General features: G+C 41.5%; 1 protein-coding gene across 17 annotated transcripts in view; it reads right to left on the bottom strand.

Moving 5' to 3' along the window:
* Positions 1-366: 366 nt before the first annotated feature.
* The window catches only part of LOC112220209 (formin-binding protein 1), a 104,487-nt gene continuing 86,096 nt past the window's right edge, over positions 367-18,757 (bottom strand). For 5 of the 17 annotated variants that reach the window (XM_024381919.2, XM_024381912.2, XM_024381922.2 and 2 more), the window contains 6 exons: positions 17,278-17,292; positions 12,933-13,042; positions 6,420-6,552; positions 6,129-6,259; positions 5,858-6,009; positions 5,500-5,678 (listed from right to left, as the gene is read on the bottom strand). In XM_024381919.2, coding sequence (XP_024237687.2) covers positions 5,500-5,678; positions 5,858-6,009; positions 6,129-6,259; positions 6,420-6,552; positions 12,933-13,042; positions 17,278-17,292 — 720 coding nt within the window. Of the gene's footprint in view, positions 3,373-4,442; positions 4,489-5,499; positions 5,679-5,857; positions 6,013-6,128; positions 6,260-6,419; positions 6,553-12,932; positions 13,043-16,979; positions 17,016-17,277; positions 17,293-18,757 lie in introns of those variants that run through there. The other 12 variants (XM_024381918.2, XM_024381923.2, XM_024381929.2 and 9 more) reach the window with 7 other exon arrangements.

The raw sequence follows: 18,757 nt of genomic DNA, 5'->3' as shown, positions 1-18,757 counted from the left end.
AAAACCTACAAACTTCAGATTTCCCACTTCCTGGTTGGATTTTTTTCTCAGGTTTTTGCCTGCCACATGAGTTCTGTTATACTCACAGACATCATTTAAACAGTTTTAGAAACTTCAGTGTTTTTTATCCAAATCTACTAACAATATGCATATATTAGCAACTGGGCCTGAGTAGCAGGCAGTTTACTCTGGGCACCTTATTCATCCAAACTACTCAATACTACCCCCCAGTCCCAAAGAAGTTAACAAGTGACAGCCGTAAGGGATCATAGCTTTTACCTGGTCAGTCCGTTATGGAAAGTGCAGGTGTTTTGTATGTTCCAGTGTAAGCCTGACTCAGACCACTCACACAAGAAAAAAAGTAAGTTATTTTCAACATGTATTTAATTGGCACAGTTAACACAATACAAAGTATTCAGTGCTCTAAAACATAAGCATATACCAACTTGAACACAAACAAAAGTGCTAAACACACCATTTGGCAGACTTTACAAAAAAAAAACAGTCTTAGCAAAGCAGAGAAAACAAAGTAAGGCCTTTAATACTTAACCTTAAAAATATATTTATTTCCTTTTTTGTCTTAGTTTAATCCATATTTATTTATATATATTCTCTCTAATTTCAACAAGCCATTTTCTTTTGTACAGGTGCACTGGGGCCTGGCTGGAGGTCTGGGTTGGTCTCAGTCGAGAGATAGGCAGATTTTTCTCTATACTGGCTCTCTGAGTGGGTATGTCTGTCAGTCAGCACAGCACAGAGATGCACCTTCTGATGGTCTGCATAAAAATCAGTTTTGCCTTCTCACAAACAAACAAAACAACTGCCAAGTCAATATCTACACTAGTCAAAATAAGAGCTGGACGGGTGGGAATAGCAATGTGAAACTTTGACCTGATCTGGTTCTCGGCCACAGAACATGCAGATTTGCGCTGCTTGTCTTTTTAAATTATGTCAAGTAACTGGGACTCCACATGGTGATGGATCACTGTTCAATTGTGGTTCTGCTGATAATATACATGGTTTGCATTGATACAATTTCAGTTGCTGCTCCTTGAAATGTTGCTTGAGTAATAATACTGGAATACATTTTTTTCCAAAACACTCTTAAAGCGGAGTGCCAAATGGCACCCTATTCCCTACATAGTGCAATTCTTTTGACCAGAGCCGGATCAAAAGTAGTGCACTATATAGGGAGCCATTTGGGACATACCTGAAGCTAATAATATCACTAATTGCTTCATTACACAAAACAATGTTTTTCATTACTTTATCTACAGTGACTTCAGGCAGATCAAACAACTGGTTTCATCATCAAGTGGTTTGTAATTCAGGTGCAACAGTTTTCCAGCTAGAAACTAGCTACAAATTAAAAAGCAATCTCTTCGACCGAACACTGTTAAAAAATAATTACAAAATTAAAATGTTTATATGCGTTCAAGAAAGGGAAACAGTGGACATCATCATCTCTGTAGACATTGAGAGTAATCTTCCTTCACCACCTTTATAAAAAAACGAGATGTCTCGACCTAGTCAACATACCATAGATAATAGAATGGCATCTTACTCCCCCTGATTACTGCACAGTTGGGTAGAGCATGCAAGTTAAGCATTTCACTGTACTTGTGCATGTGACACAACTTGAACTTGTTTTTAGATTAAGTGGTAGCTAGGATCAACCCAGATAAGGCCCAATAGGAAGTTTGTCTTGTCTCATATTCAGTCACAACATTGTGGGAAAGTGTGTGGATCATAGTATACAATACTTCCACACGCAGTAGTAAGTGGCCCAAGCAAACTACATGAGAATTTTAAATAATCTTCAAGTTCTCTTCCGGGGGACACTGTTTGTTGGATATACAGTGGAGACGTGAAACCCCGCAGCATGTATCCACAGGATGACGCTAACGACCGCTTGCCTTCAACACACTTCTCAAACACGTACAATGTCAGCCAACAACATTACATACATACAGTATAACAAATAGACAAATTCAATGTTTTACTGTGCATGATATCATTCAGAAACAGACATTTTGGAATCCCACATTTTCTTCAATTCTGGTGAGATTTGAGCTGGAGGAGTTACTGTGAGGGAGAGCACACACTCACTGTTAAAAACACAGGTAGGTGAACATGCTTTCAGAGACGACGAACAGTCAAACAGCCACAACAAAAAACTAAATAAGGAATAGCTAGTAGATGATCCACAGGCACAGAACCCAAAAGGTGACAAATGGATAAACTGGTTAAGAAGTGTAACAGGCCGTGGGGGTTAACTTAAACCAAAAAGGCCAGGTGACGAGCATAAGCTAGCCCCCTGAGCCAAGGAGGAGACAGGGCAAGCATGCACACCGCACGCACCACCTGAGAGATGCCCCACCATAAGCGGTGACATGGTGCTCAACGACCAGCGACTGACACTTGCAGGGGAGGGGTCTGTGGAGGGGAGGGGTGTGGCCAGAGGAGCAGACGGGATGCCAGTAACAACACATGATGGTATGGTAAGGAGAGAGAGTGCAGGTGAGTGAAGTCATGTGAACCTGTCTCCAACCCCACGTTCCTGGAACTCCCAGTCCTGTCCCTTTCTCAGTCATGGATGGAGTGTGTATGGGGGATGTACATGATACTGACAGGCACCCACACGCGTACACACACTATAAATGAACTTCAGTCATACAGATGACGAATCAGAGAGTGGAATAAATGTGTTGTTTCCATGGAAACTCCATGTGATGCTGGATCTGGACTGTTCCTTCTGCGATGATGGCTCTGAGTCAATGAGTGAGAGATTCTGCAACTGCATCCACCTGATTGATTTGTATGGGAGTGTGGACTGGAGAGGGACGTGGGATGGTGTGTGTGGGGTGTAGTCGGGGGCAGATTGGGTTGCTTCAGAGCTGGTCCCGGCCCTGTCTGACCACACCCTGCCGTGCTTTAGGAGGGGGGTTAGGGAGGAGTGGCAGGGAAGTGGGTTGGGTCTCGGGGGGCATTCGAGGTGAGAGAGCCAACAGCGTCCATGGTAACACCGCATAGCGGAAGCTGAGTTGGTACATTGAGAAGCAAAGCTTTGCAGAGACAAAAGAAGCAAAATGATAAATGGGTAATAACCTATTAAAAAATAAAAGATTTACGAGCGCTCAATTTGGTTTGTTTTTCTCTTATTGTTGCTTCTGGTCAGAGACCGTTGCAGAAGGAGAGAACTCTACAAATGTATCAGGTTGGAAATTGAGATGCATCAGAGGTCTCCTGTCTTTGCCTCGGTCATGTCGCTCTCTCTGACTTTCTGACCGTAAAGGAACGTGAACGTGGTCGCTCTGTCGCTGAGGCTGCTTGCCCTGCCATTCCTGAGCCAGCTCTCACACTTTTAGGAATCTGCAATTTGAAAAAAAAAGTATAAATAACACGAGAATCTCAGAAAGAAAATGTAGTTCACTATTCTTTGCATTCGTCTTCTGAAGGAAATATTGTTCTGTAGTCAGATATCTAATCCAGAGAACCCAAGAAGCTCTTTCTCTCTGGCTTTAATATCAGTTGCTATACCTTAAAAATGGAATCTTTTGATTCTGCTACTGTTTCTATATGTCAGCTTTGTGTGTGAATCTATCATTTCCAAAAACCAAGAGACACTTAAGCTTCTAACAATCTCAAACATGCACCAAAACATGTTATGTAAAACATAAAATGACTACAAATTTAACATGCCTCACATTTCATTTGGACCCTGGTTTGGGGGAAGTGTGTTAGCACTGACATTAGCACGGGGTTGTGAAGAAAGGGTTGTGAAGGCATATTTGTTGAGCTTTTTGAGATTTGAAATAGTTGGAATCTCTTCCAAGAGACCTTTTGGGCCTATGATTGCACAATTCAGTAATCTTCAAAAGATAAATGCCTGGATATTTTAGAGGCATAAAACAGTTTGTCAACACCATACTTTAGCACAGACGCTTCTCAAATCGACTCATCTGCACAAGGGTGCTACTCAAAACCCATGCATGAGCTGGCAACCAACCAAGGGTGCTACTCAAAACCCATGCATGAGCTGGCAACCAACCAAGGGTGCTACTCAAAACCCATGCATGAGCTGGCAACCAACCAAGGGTTCTACTCAAAACCCATGCATGAGCTGGCAACCAACCAAGGGTGCTACTCAAAACCCATGCATGAGCTGGCAACCAACCAAGGGTTCTACTCAAAACCCATGCATGAGCTGGCAACCAACCAAGGGTGCTACTCAAAACCCATGCATGAGCTGGCAACCAACCAAGGGTGCTACTCAAAACCCATGCATGAGCTGGCAACCAACCAAGGGTGCTACTCAAAACCCATGCATGAGCTGGCAACCAACCAAGGGTGCTACTCAAAACCCATGCATGAGCTGGCAACCAACCAAGCACCAACGTTCCAATCAGCCCCACAACAGTCCGTTCTCACAATGTTCTCACCGAGAGAGGGAAAATGGAGGTACAGCTCATTCTCAATCCTGTATTCCTGTATGAAAAGAAAGGCCCAGAATAGTCCAAAACTAAAATATATATAAAGTAGTCTCTTTCTTGGACCTTTAAGTATGTGATTGGTGCATGTTGACTGTACAGGAGTGAGACAATCTAAGGGATAGGGGTTGTTATTCAAAACAATATATTTGTCATGAATTAGGTACAGCATGTAGTCATTATGTATAGCAGAATCAGTCATTTCTCATTAGCATATTTCTACATTGTACAATCTAGCATGCTTTACTACTGGGGACAGCAAGCAACTGGTGTTGATTTTTTCCCCACATGCTCTTTAAAAACTATCCTGTGGTTTTAACCCCCCAAAAAAGTTTATTTGAGAGCCTATTTTAGTTATCTTCAAATACCACCTCTGTGTGGGAAGATGATACAGACCATCAACATCTTATGTTAGTCAAACACAGATACAGACACAAACTTACATTTGCCATTTTGTTTTCATCCTGATCTCAACTAGTCTATCTTTGAGGCCATTGGCTATGATAAAATATATCTTTGAGGTCAGTTGATTACATGTCTGGGGAGAAAGAAATGGCAGCAGATTCAAAAAGTTGGGAAATATGACCTTATGCATATCAAGAACCATAAGACAGCAGCACTCATTGAAATCATCATTAAAACTGGCCTGATTCCCATTGAGTTGACTGGAGAGGTAATGAGAGGTAAGTGCTCCCGGCTGGCCACTCAGTGGCACTAAAGCAAACGAGGAGAGGATTCTCTCAGGATTCTCTCAGAACCAGTGGGAAAACAACACTCCCCTAGATACTGATCTAGGATTAGCTTCCACAACCCTAACCTTCACCTTTCTAGGTTAAAATGCAAAACTGACCCGGGTGGAAACCCTGACAGAGCAAGATGGAAATTCTGATTGGTCCATCTTTCAGAGAGGGAGGAGTCTACTCTGGTCTAACCAACCATCACCCTCACTCCTCCCATCTTCTCTCACCAAATCCTTCTTTTGTCCCATCCAAAAAGAAAACCCCTTCAGTTAAATGTATGTCATAGCACCTTTGGTGTTCGTCTCCAAAAAGACCTCGACGTAGGACGTGGGTACGTAGCCTTCTTCCTCTACGTTCCTGCGGACCCTCGTCCAGCCGTCACCTTTATCCTGCTCTATTACAAACAGCAGCTCTCCTTCTGTCACTGAGATAGTCCCCTCATTATGACCTGAGGGAGGAGGAAAGGAAGGAGGGAGGGAGGGAGGGAGGGAGAGAGACAGTGTAAAAAAAAAATAGGTGGGAAATTTAAATTGTTGCGTTTCTCTCAAATAGTCAAATAGATGTGCCAGCCCACATTACCCGTGTTGTTGTCTCTGATTGGTGTATTACCTGTTAAAGGTGTATTACCTTCAAATGAGTAGACGGCTTTACAGGTGCCGATGGTGGGCAGTGTCTCCTCATCCCCATCGTCAAACTCATCATCAAACTCTGGAGTGTTGGCTATGGCCACCTTGACCTGAGTCTCTGAACTCTGCTCCTCTGTGTAACTGCCATCCGGGCTGCTCAAGGACCAACACACACACACACACACACAGTAACTATAGCAATCTCACAACACATACTGTAACAAACTAGAAAGCTGTGTTGATTAATGGAGTGTGTGTTGTGTGTACTGTACCTCTCTCTGTCCTGTGCACAGTTGTTGTCGACCATGGTGCTGTTGCTGTTCTGTGACTCGTACAGACCACTCTGTCTCCTGGGAGGGTCACTCCTCGACGGTAACCTCCCCTCCACCTCCGCCAGCCATCCCTGGTAGGGACAGTCAGACACACACGTACGTTAGGGATGTGAGATGAGATCTGCTAGTGTAGTTCATTCCAGGGCTATACTAGCAACACTCACAGTTCATCCAGCATCTAGAAATAAATGAATGTCTGGGAAAAGGTCAAGAGGGCTTAGGATGACTCACCTCGAATTTCTGGACCTCGGACTGCAGTTTCTCGATGTTCATTGCCATCTCTACTAGCCGGGGGTCCACACTGGCAGGGTCTCCCATCTGGGGATTCTTCTCATACACACCCTTCATCTTAGTTAGGGCATCTCTGATGGATGGACACAGAGGAAGAGATATTAACTAATTTCATCATCCGTTCCCCCGCAGAAATCTAATTAGCATAATAACCAAATCCCCATACATATGTCAGTTTAAGCTAGAGATATCGTTTATTTTGCATTGGATCAGTGGCGACGTGTCATTCAGAGAAGAGCCCCACCTGTTTAGCCATTTTTTTCTTCTTTCTGTTTTGCATGTTATTCTGGCATTAATACGTGTCACATATCAGTTTGCAAACAATATAAAAATGAATGCATTATTGAGTTAATAAAGCCGCATGCAGGTGTTTCAGCCTAGCTCAGTGCTTTCTGTGGTGGTGGAGCAGCCAGCGGAAAATACGGAACTAGGGGTTATCTAGTTGCGCTGTGATTGGCTCAGTGTTATTTCACTCATGGGGACACTACGTCACCACAAAATCTACAGGTAGAGTTCGACAATTCAAGTCCCTTGGGTGCTGCCATAGAGTTACATTAGAAGTGCCCATCCAAGAAGGCTCAAGGTCATTGGCCACAGATAAAATGTAAAATCACGTTATATCTACCATAGCTTTGATTGGATTGATGTCAACCTCATACTCTCAAAATCTTGATGACAAGCAGTCATCATCATGCATCAAGTCGGCAATCTACTGGCAAATCCTTTTCAATCCTTGCCATATAAAGAGAAATTATAGATAAAACGTATCGGTGCTCATTGGCCATTGGACAAAAACATTACATAAATTGTAAATCGCAAATTCAACAATGAGTGATAAGGCGCCACTACAGCCTGGGGTTCGATCCCAGGCTGTGTCACTGCCTGCCGTGATCGGGAGACGCATGGGACGGCGCACAATTGGTCCAACGTCGTTCGGGTTAGGTGAGGGTTTGGCCGGCCGTGATGTCCTTGTCGCATAGTGCTCTAGCGACTCCTTGTTGTGGGCCGGTCGGTCGACTTTGGGCGTCAGAGCGACAGTGTTTCCTCCGACACATTGAGATGGTGCGGCTGGCTTCCAGGTTAAGCGAACAGTGTGTCAAGAAGCAGTGCGGGCTCTCGACCTTTGCCGAGTCCGTAGGGGAATTGCAGTGATGAGACAATATCATAACTACCAAATGGATATCACGAAAAAGGGGGCTAACGCCATGGGCCAGAGAGTTTTGAATACATGGGCCATGCTGTCAATCCAGCATGATTTCTGCCTCGTTCAAAACAACTGGAAACTCGGATCTGGGAAAGCACAGACTTCGGTGAGTTCAAGACAACTGGGAACTCGGATAAAACTAGCTCCGACTGGGAAAATACGGAAAATCATTTTGAACGGTCATCCAACTCTGAATTCCAAGTCTGGATTTCGGTCCTCTTTCTAAAGCCCACAAGAAGGCCCGCCGCGCCACCTTCCTGTTCAAGTGAGCACAGCACAACAAGGTGAGTCCAAAAAATATATTGTATGCTGTTGCATAAATGATGTAATATGCCAGGGGGATATGTATACTGTAGCAAAGAAAGTAATACTAAGTGTATGTTGTGTAGTAAGCTGTTAGTAGCCCATGTACCTCACCCTAATAATTTGTTCCCTTTTCACCGCACAACTTAGCCTACTTGGTGGTGGAGATTAGGCCTATAGCCTGTTTAATATTGTAAGAGCTTTCATTGTCTGTTTATATTCCCACTTTATTTATCCTACAGTTCCAACTTGCTGTACAGGGACAATACTGTAATAATGGCCCATGTTCTGAATTCTATCGCCGTGCATTTCAAAAGTGCTGAACAAATAGTTATACTGACTACGTCCATCCTAGCGCACTCATTGTCTTAATCTAAATTATGGATTGCCTCTTATGCGCGCGTCGTCCCCTTATGTCATAGTTTGTACATCTCAATTAGAAACCACATTTGTTTAAGCAAGTCAGCCGTGTCAGCTATGTTTTTTTAAAAGGCAATAAATGAGGCTGAATGAACTGTAGCGTCTGAACAGTTTGGGCTACACACTAATATGTAAAGGTGGGATTAACGAACATGTACATGTCAGTTGTTTTGCTCCAGAACACCCACAGGCCTCATAAGACTCATCTGAAGGTACAAATGTATGGAGTGACAAAAATAAGGAGTTAAATACAGTTGAAGTCTGAAGTTTACATACACTTAGGTTGGAGTCATTAAACGTCGTCTTTCAACCACTCCACAAATTTCTTGTTAACAAACTATTGTTTTGGCAAGTCGGTTAAGACATACACTTGGTGCATGACACAAGTCATTTTTCCAACAATTGTTTACAGACAGATTATTTCACTTATAATTCACTGTATCACAATTCCAGTGGGTCAGAAGTTTACATACACTAAGTTGACTGAGCCTTTACACAGCTTGGAAAATTCCAGAAAATGATGTAATGGATTCAGAAGTTTCTGATAGGCTAATTGACATTATTTGAGTCTGTTGGAGGTGTACCTGTGGATGTATTTCAAGGCCTACCTTCAAACTCAGTGCCTCTTTGTTTGACATCATGGGAAAATCAAAAGAAATCAGCCAAGACCTCAGAAGTCTGAGTCTGGTTCATCCTTGGGAGCAATTTCCAAACGTGAAGGTATCACGTTCATCTGTACAAACAATAGTACGCAAGTATAAACACCATGGGACCATTCAGCCGTCATACCGCTCAGGGAGGAGACACGTTCTGTCTCCTAGAGATGAACGTACTTTGGTGCAAAAAATGCAAATCAATCCCAGAACAACAAAGGACCTTGTGAAGATGCTGGAGGAAACAGGTACAAAAGTATCTATATCCACAGTAAAACGACATAACCTGAAAGGCCGCTCAGCAAGGAAGAAGCCACTGCTCCAAAACCGCAATAAAAAAGACAGACTATGGTTAGACTATGGTTTGCAACTGCACATGGGGACAAAGATCATATCTTTTGGAGAAATGTCCTCTGTTCTGATGAAAGAAAAATAGAACTGTTTGGCAACAATGACCATCGTTATGTTTGGAGGAAAAAGGGGGATGCTTGCAAGCCGAAGAACACCATCCCAAACATGAAGGATGGGGGTGGCAGCATCATGTTGTGGGGGTGCTTTGCTGCAGGAGGGACTGGTGCACTTCACAAAATAGATGGCATCAGGAGGGAGGAATATTATGTGGATATATTGAAGCAACATCTCAAGACATCAATCAGGAAGTTAAAGCTTGGTCCCAAATGGGTCTTCCAAATGGACAATGACCCCATGCATACTTCCGATGTTGTGGCAAAATGGCTTAAGGACAACAAAGTCAAGGTATTGGAGTGGCCATCACAAAGCCCTGACCGCAATCCCATATAAATTTGTGGGCAAAACTGAAAAAGTGTGTGCGAGCAAGGAGGCCTACAAACCTGACTCAGTTACACCAGCTCTGTCAGGAGGAATGGGCCAAAATTCACCCAATTTATTGTGGAAAGCTTGTGGAAGACTACCCAAAACAATTTAAAGGCAATGTTACCAAATACTAATTGAGTGTATGTAAACTTCTGATCCACTGGGAATGTGATGAAAGAAATAAAAGCTGAAATAAATCATTTTCTCTACTGTTATTCTGACATTTCACATTCTTAAAATAACGTGGTGATCCTAACTGACCTAAGACAGGGAATTTTTACTAGGATTAAATGTCAGGAATTGTGAAAAACTGAGTTTAAATGTAGTTGGCTAAGGTGTATGTAAACTTCCAACTTCAACTGCACATATTACCTCAACTATTTTTTTACTTAACGCTTACTTTTCTTAAAACTGCATTGTTGGCTAAGGGCTTGCAAGTAAGCATTTCACTGTAAGGTCTACCTGTTGTATTCGGTGCATGTGACAAATCACATTTGATTTGATGTTCTAATTAAATATTTTTTCTATATTTAAAAAAATCAATCTCAAATAGCAAAATTATCCTTGGTATGGCCTTCTTAAAACAATTCCAGATAAATTAGTAGAACCACCCCCTTCCCCCAGTTTACACAGGGCTTAGAGGGTTTAGTGCCAAAAAACAAGAGGTTAAATACATGTAATATATATATATATATATATACAGTGCCTTGCGAAAGTATTCGGCCCCTTTGAACTTTGCGACCTTTTGCCACATTTCAGGCTTCAAACATAAAGATATAAAACTGTATTTTTTTGTGAAGATTCAACAACAAGTGGGACACAATCATGAAGTGGAACGACATTTATTGGATATTTCAAACTTTTTAACAAATCAAAAACTGAAAAATTGGGCGTGCAAAATTATTCAGCCCCTTTACTTTCAGTGCAGCAAACTCTCTCCAGAAGTTCAGTGAGGATCTCCGAATGATCCAATGTTGACCTAAATGACTAATGATGATAAATACAATCCACCTGTGTGTAATCAAGTCTCCGTATAAATGCACCTGCACTGTGATAGTCTCAGAGGTCCGTTAAAAGCGCAGAGAGCATCATGAAGAACAAGGAACACACCAGGCAGGTCCGAGATACTGTTGTGAAGAAGTTTAAAGCCGGATTTGGATACAAAAAGATTTCCCAAGCTTTAAACATCCCAAGGAGCACTGTGCAAGCGATAATATTGAAATGGAAGGAGTATCAGACCACTGCAAATCTACCAAGACCTGGCCGTCCCTCTAAACTTTCAGCTCATACAAGGAGAAGACTGATCAGAGATGCAGCCAAGAGGCCCATGATCACTCTGGATGAACTGCAGAGATCTACAGCTGAGGTGGGAGACTCTGTCCATAGGACAACAATCAGTCGTATATTGCACAAATCTGGCCTTTATGGAAGAGTGGCAAGAAGAAAGCCATTTCTTAAAGATATCCATAAAAAGTGTTGTTTAAAGTTTGCCACAAGCCACCTGGGAGACACACCAAACATGTGGAAGAAGGTGCTCTGGTCAGATGAAACCAAAATTGAACTTTTTGGCAACAATGCAAAACGTTATGTTTGGCGTAAAAGCAACACAGCTCATCACCCTGAACACACCATCCCCACTGTCAAACATGGTGGTGGCAGCATCATGGTTTGGGCCTGCTTTTCTTCAGCAGGGACAGGGAAGATGGTTAAAATTGATGGGAAGATGGATGGAGCCAAATACAGGACCATTCTGGAAGAAAACCTGATGGAGTCTGCAAAAGACCTGAGACTGGGACGGAGATTTGTCTTCCAACAAGACAATGATCCAAAACATAAAGCAAAATCTACAATGGAATGGTTCAAAAATAAACATATCCAGGTGTTAGAATGGCCAAGTCAAAGTCCAGACCTGAATCCAATCGAGAATCTGTGGAAAGAACTGAAAACTGCTGTTCACAAATGCTCTCCATCCAACCTCACTGAGCTCGAGCTGTTTTGCAAGGAGGAATGGGAAAAATTTCAGTCTCTCGATGTGCAAAACTGATAGAGACATACCCCAAGCGACTTACAGCTGTAATCGCAGCAAAAGGTGGCGCTACAAAGTATTAACTTAAGGGGGCTGAATAATTTTGCACGCCCAATTTTTCAGTTTTTGATTTGTTAAAAAAGTTTGAAATATCCAATAAATGTCGTTCCACTTCATGATTGTGTCCCACTTGTTGTTGATTCTTCACAAAAAAATACAGTTTTATATCTTTATGTTTGAAGCCTGAAATGTGGCAAAAGGTCGCAAAGTTCAAGGGGGCCGAATACTTTCGCAAGGCACTGTATATATATATATACAAATAACAAATGTTTCCTGGTCTTTCTTATATCACGCAGATATAGGACAGACACTTTTGAACAAACTTCCTTTAGATTTTTTGGGGGGTACTATCTGTTGTTCTATGTAGTGGATCTGTTATTCAATGCGTTTGTATGGGCTAATAGCAGTAAGGACAAAAATATTTGTTCATCAAATAATTGTGTTATATTTTTTGGGGGTACATCAAGTGGTTTTAAAATTCAAAATAGCAATATGATCCCTAGTATGACCTTCTTAAAACAATTCCATATAGCTTAGTAGTACCCCCCTCTCCCGGCTTAGACTCACATTGGTTATTACCACTCAGACGGAAACAAATTAGAGACCCTGGGATTTACAACTCCTTGGTTGGGTCTGAAGATTTCTTGAGGCTTAAGCTATTTTTTTAAAGGAAAAATCTATTAAAAAACCATTTTGGTATTTGTTTAATTAGTCCACTGTTAAGACAATCCAAAAGCTTTTGCATGTTTTCAAGATATAGGATTTTCAAGAAGCAATGTGTCACTTGCCACATCATATGATGGCTTTTGCATCATCGCCGCAGTTTTACTGGGGTCATTTTGTTTCCACAACAGGGCTGACACTAAAGGAAGTGAGCTTTTAGGGACGAGGTAGGACATAATTTCCAAACAAATATGGCTGAGGCTTATGTTGAAAACACAGACACAACTTACTTCTGGTCCATCTCTTTCTGGATGTCCTTATTTATGTCGTCTATCTTGGCCTGAAGCTTCTTTCTCCTCTGCTCTGGGGGCAGGTGGCTGAAGTCCTCCGGTCCAGAGCCCTGAGAGACAGAGAAATGGAGAGAGAAATGGTAGCAAGAGAGTGGGAGAGAACAAGACAAGTTGGAGACAAAGTGAGTTTCAGGAGCGTTGTACACCCTCTTTGTAAAATATATGAATAACATGTAACATCCCTCTCGGATGTCCAGGCTCTCTATCTAACACTAGGAACCTTTAGGTGCAGTATCCCCCTTACAGAAAAGCCATTAGGATAAATGAATTCCCTATCATTTAGGGTTGTGTATCTGATAGAGTTATGTCAGCTGGTGAAGGAGATACTGCAGCACTATAGTCTACCACTAACCTCTGAGCTCTGGTTGGGGAGGGGGGGGGGTCTCTGTGTGAAGGTAAGCCCTACAACCACCTTTCACCTATTCAGTCCCAAGCCTCAAAAGATATTAGGCTGTATCACTTCATATCCAGTCAAATCACATTTCTGTGTTCATTTCATAACTGTCGCGAGAGAAGATGACTCCTGTTAAAAGGAGGTGGTGTTTCTGAAATGAAATCTGTGGGACCATTTGAGGGCAGACGGTATAATGTTTCCTGATGAAGGAGATTCTTGGATAGAATACATATCGATCATCTCTGATGATGGTGAGTCATTCTCTCTGTTCTGTGCTCGACCTGCTCCACTTTCCAAATTAACAACCTGCCTTTTGTCTTCTGTTTATGCTGCAGTTCAGAGATACAGCACTTCGTGGTGCTATTTGGTCAGTTTAAAAAAAATAATGTATTTTTATTTTTACAAATGCATGTATTACAATACAATAACTGGATAATTGTTGAATGCATGTCTATATAGAGTAACCCACTGGAAGGTTTATTTACTGTGGCATTACTCACATGTTCATGTATTATTGATGTAAGATTTTACCCTGCAGTAATATTATGGTATTTGTGTGATCATGAGCTTGGACTGGATCGGTTAAGGCTCAGACAATACTCTGTGGTAACATAGCAGAACCAAAGGAAAACGTCCTACTGGCCAGGGGTCAGAGGTCACTGGAGTTTACTGGTACGTAAGCCGATCGAAACGCAGCAGGCTAGGCTACCATGGCGATGACCTTCCTTACCCCATCTCTCTGCACCGCTGTGCAACACTTACCGGACAACATGCAACACAACAAACAGGTTTCATTCAATATGCTCTGGATCTTTATCCCATAGCGCTGCAACGCTGTGCAACACTTACCAACCAGACAACATGCAACACAACAAACAGGTTTCATTCAACATGCTCTTGATTATGCTCAAAAAAATACTTAGATTATTTACTGTAAATAAATAGTTAATCACAAGAATAAAGAACAACATGCTTGCTATTGATTTCTGTAGATGTTGGTAAAAACGAAATACTCCACACCACTCACAAGACAATATGCTATACATGTGTTTTTTTTATCCAGTAACTTTTTTTAAATCCAGTAATATAAAGTTCACAATCAGATATACAGTACCAGTCAAAAGTTTGGACACACCTACTCATTCCAGGCATTTTCTTTATTTTTACTATTTTTGAGATTGTAGAATAATAGTGAAGACATCAAAAATATAAAATAACACATATGGAATCATGAAATAACCAAAAATATGTTAAACAAATCAAAATGTATTTTATATTTCAGATTCTTCAAAGTAGCCACCCTTTACCTTGATGGCAGCTTTGCACACTCTTGGCATTCTCTCAACCAGCTTCACCTGGAATGATTTTCCAACAGTCTTGAAGGAGTCCCCACATATGCTGAGCACATGTTGGCTGCTTTTCCTTCACTCTGAAGTCCAACTCATCCCAAACCATCTCAATTGGGTTGAGGCCAGGTCATCTGATGCAGCACTCCATCACTTTCCTTCTTGGTCAAATAATCCTTACACAGCCTGGAGGTGTGTTGGGTCATTGTCCTGTTGAAAAACAAATGATAGTCCCACTAAGCGCAAACCAGGTGGGATGGTGTATCGCTGCAGAATGCTCTGGTAGCCATGCTGGTTAAGTGTGCCTTGAATTCAAATAAATCACCTACAGTGTCACCAGCAAAGCACCCCCACACAATCACACCTCCATGCTTCACGGTGGGAACCACACTTGCAGAGATCATCCGTTCACCTACTCTGTGTCTCACAAAGACACGGCGGTTGAAATCAAACATTTGGACTCATCAGACCAAAGTACAGATTTACACCAGTCTAATCTCCATTGCTTGTGTTTCTTGGCCCAAGCAAGTCTCTTCTTCTTATTGGTGTCCTTTAGTAGTGGTTTCTTTGCAGCAATTCGACCATGAAGGCCTGATTCACGCAGTCTCCTCTGAATAGTTGATGTTGAGATGTGTCTGTTACTTGAATTCTGTGAAGAATTTATTTGGGCTACAATTTCTGAGGCTGGTAACTCTAATGAACTTATCCTCTGCAGCAGAGGTAACTCTGGGTCTTCCTTTCCTGTGGTGGTCCTCATGAGAGCCAGTTTCATCATAGTGCTTGATGGTTTTTGCGACTGCGCTTGAAGAAACTTTAAAAGTTCTTGAAATTTTCCGGATTGACTGACCTTCATGTCTTAAAGTAATGATGGACTGTCGTTTCTCTTTGCTTATTTGAGCTGTTCTTGCCATAATATGGACTTAGCCCTATTTGGTAAAAGACCATCTTCTGTATACCACCCCAAGCTTGTCACAACACAACTGATTGGCCCAAATGCATTAAGAAGGAAAGAAATTTGACAAATTAACTTTAACAAGGCACAGCTGTTAAATCAAATTAATTCCAGGTGACTACTTCATGAAGCTGGTTGAGAGAATGCTAAGAGTGTGCAAATATGTCATCAAGGCAAAGGGTAATTACTTTAAAGAATCTCAAATATAAAATATATTTTGATTCGTTTAACACTTTTTTTGTTACTACATGATTCCATCTGTCTTATTTCATAGTTTTGATGTCTTCACTATTATTCTACAATCTCAAAAATAGTACAAATAAAGAAAAACCCCGGAATGAGTAGGTGTCCAAACATTTGACTGGTACTGTCCATTCAAATCTACTTGATTACATTTAATCACTGTTGACAGATCCTGATCATTTCTAATCTCTACACAAAGGGTTTGACATGCATAGTTGACCATTCGATAATTATTACTACACACAAAGTTATTAACTAATGATTATCATGGATTATGTTATTGTGATAGACTAAGGAGATCTACAATAATTTCAGGGCAGTTGATTATAATTGATCAATCCAAATTCTTCACAGGGCTTGCAATTTAGAGGTGTAGATAATTCATTAAAACATTACATTACATTGAATAAATCCTGATAGAAACCTTTTTCAAAGCCCATCTCTATCTAATCTCATCCACCAGCCAGCTCTCTCTCTGTAGCAATTGAGCCTGGAGATGAGTTTAGTTTCTACCTGACAGATCAAAAGCTCCCATTTCCTTTGTTCCCATCTGTTCTGCATTTCAGTGGAAAATACATGGTATTCCTGGAAGGCTTAGAATTATCTGGATGTTTTAGTCTAGCTCTTTTTTCGTGCCACTAATTTCTACATCAGAACCTCGGAGTCTGGCAGCGAATGCTGAACAACATCTTTAGAGCCCTGCATTTTGAATGCACTGCATCTATCTCTTTAAACATCTTTGATTCTATCTACCCTCTATCTTTATCAGCTATGATTATGATTTATCTATTGTAGGGAGCTATGATTTATTTATTGGGATCATCTGTCTTTTATTCTAATGATTATGGTGATAGATCAAAGGGAATGGAACTAGCAGATGGACAGACAGAACTAGGTTCAAAATACTATCTGAAAAAATGTCAAAATCCTTCAGCTGTGCTTGTCTGTTGCAATGGATTAGAAAAGTGGCTTAAGTTAAAAGATTTCAAATAGTACTTGAAACCCAGTTCTGACAGACGGACATACAAAACAATAACAGTAATTCTGATCACCTCAATCAGATTCCGGACGTGGGAATTGAATGTGATCTGCACAGAGCACACAGGCACAGTGGGAGAGACACAACAAACAAGACACACAACAAAATAAACAAATGAGACAACAAGGGTCTGTAAAATCCATCGTCATGTCACAACAAAATGAATAAATAAGTCTGGACGAAGGGAACTGAACACAAACAACGGTCACACAGAATGATCAACCATTTTTGTGTTGCTAGGAGGACGTGCACGCTACGCTCAGAATACGGTTCATGCCACTACGGTCATGCAGTGTTACGGTCATGCTTACCAACTTGAGAGAAAGCTTCATGGGAGGAAGAGGGGAGAGGGAAACGGCAGGAGAGAAAGAGAACAGACAAGTCAGACAACAGCAGAATAACATGTAGCATTGGTCATGTTTCCCCCTGGCATAGCATGCACATGTACGTTGACATGGATATATTGATCACAAAGCAGCTCCTTAGCCACACTTCCCAATATGATGAAAAGAGGTGGGTTTTAACCTGGAAAGGGGAATGTAGAAGTATTGGATGCCTTGTATGATATATTGCTGAGCTTTGATCATCAAACCCACACCAAATATGTCCCTGTGGTATTGACCAAAGAGATAACCGGCACTTTCAAAACCAAACAGCAAATGCATAGATCCATCAGGTATGAGAGCATTTGTGAAAATGACCGATGAGATGTGAGAGGTGCTAAGGGTCTGTGGTTCTTTGCAGATGCTGGTTAGTTTGGGTGCTCATGTATATCCGTGGATATCGGATGCCCGGTATGCCACAGTTTGTTCTGATTACAATGGAAAACTAAGTTTGCGTTACCACAGCAATAGGTCATGCCAAGACAATACCTGGTCATTCTCAGGACCCTTCTAATGTCTTCCTGAGCCATATGTTACTCTAACGTATGGCTCTGGTTAACTTTTTTCTAATTTGGCCAAGTTCAATGTCAGCTTTCAGGGATGAATGAAAAAATAAGAAAAGCGTTTTGAATGACTTGAGATGATAGGTAAGCCAACTCACAAGTCTATACTGCACAGGACGGCAAATGAGAGCGAGCAACTTGAGAGAAGAGAAAGATGGAGAGAGACGAGTGGACGCACCCACACTCATTGTAGGGAAACAGGAGGTCAGATTAGGGGATGATTCCACAACCCTCTCCGCTTCCCTTCCTGCATCCCTCATTTCTTCCCCCACAATGATAGCATTGTAACAGCAGGGGGTGATAGCAGCATGTGTCATGGCTAAGCATGATGACAGTTCAGAGGCAGTGTGTATGTTTCAAACTGACTGGACATTCACTCCTAAAAGAGGTTAGCCTAAGTCTGTTTGTGCCAATCTGAGTTGGCAAAAGAGCATAAACAGACTGGAACTCATCCTCGGGAGAAGTTGCTCCTAGATTCAAAGCTATACCAGGACCTACAGTAGTAACCATCTGTATCAATGAGTTCAATAAAACTATAACCATAATGACTTTCGTTCACCTTCTTCAATGGTTAATTGAGGGGGAGGGGTCTTGCAAAGAAACAGTGACTTATGATTGATAACGGTTAAATTAAAGGACAATTAAGGAAAATTATAGATAGAAAATAGAACTGGAAAAATAATTTAAGGCAGAAAAGAGGTTTATGTTAATTGCTTTGGTTTAATTGCACATGTAGTGAGGTCACTATTAAAGATCATTAGAGCTCATTGTTAGCTCCATAGTTCTAGAGAGGAGAGATACTTTAGCACAGTGGGTCACTCCAGTCCGAATCATTGTAATGACTT

This window comes from Oncorhynchus tshawytscha, linkage group LG20 (genome assembly GCF_018296145.1).
Source record: "Oncorhynchus tshawytscha isolate Ot180627B linkage group LG20, Otsh_v2.0, whole genome shotgun sequence".
Classification (NCBI taxonomy): Eukaryota; Metazoa; Chordata; class Actinopteri; order Salmoniformes; family Salmonidae; genus Oncorhynchus; species Oncorhynchus tshawytscha.
Note: the sequence above shows the minus strand (reverse complement) of the source record. Positions and strands in the feature narration are given on the sequence as shown.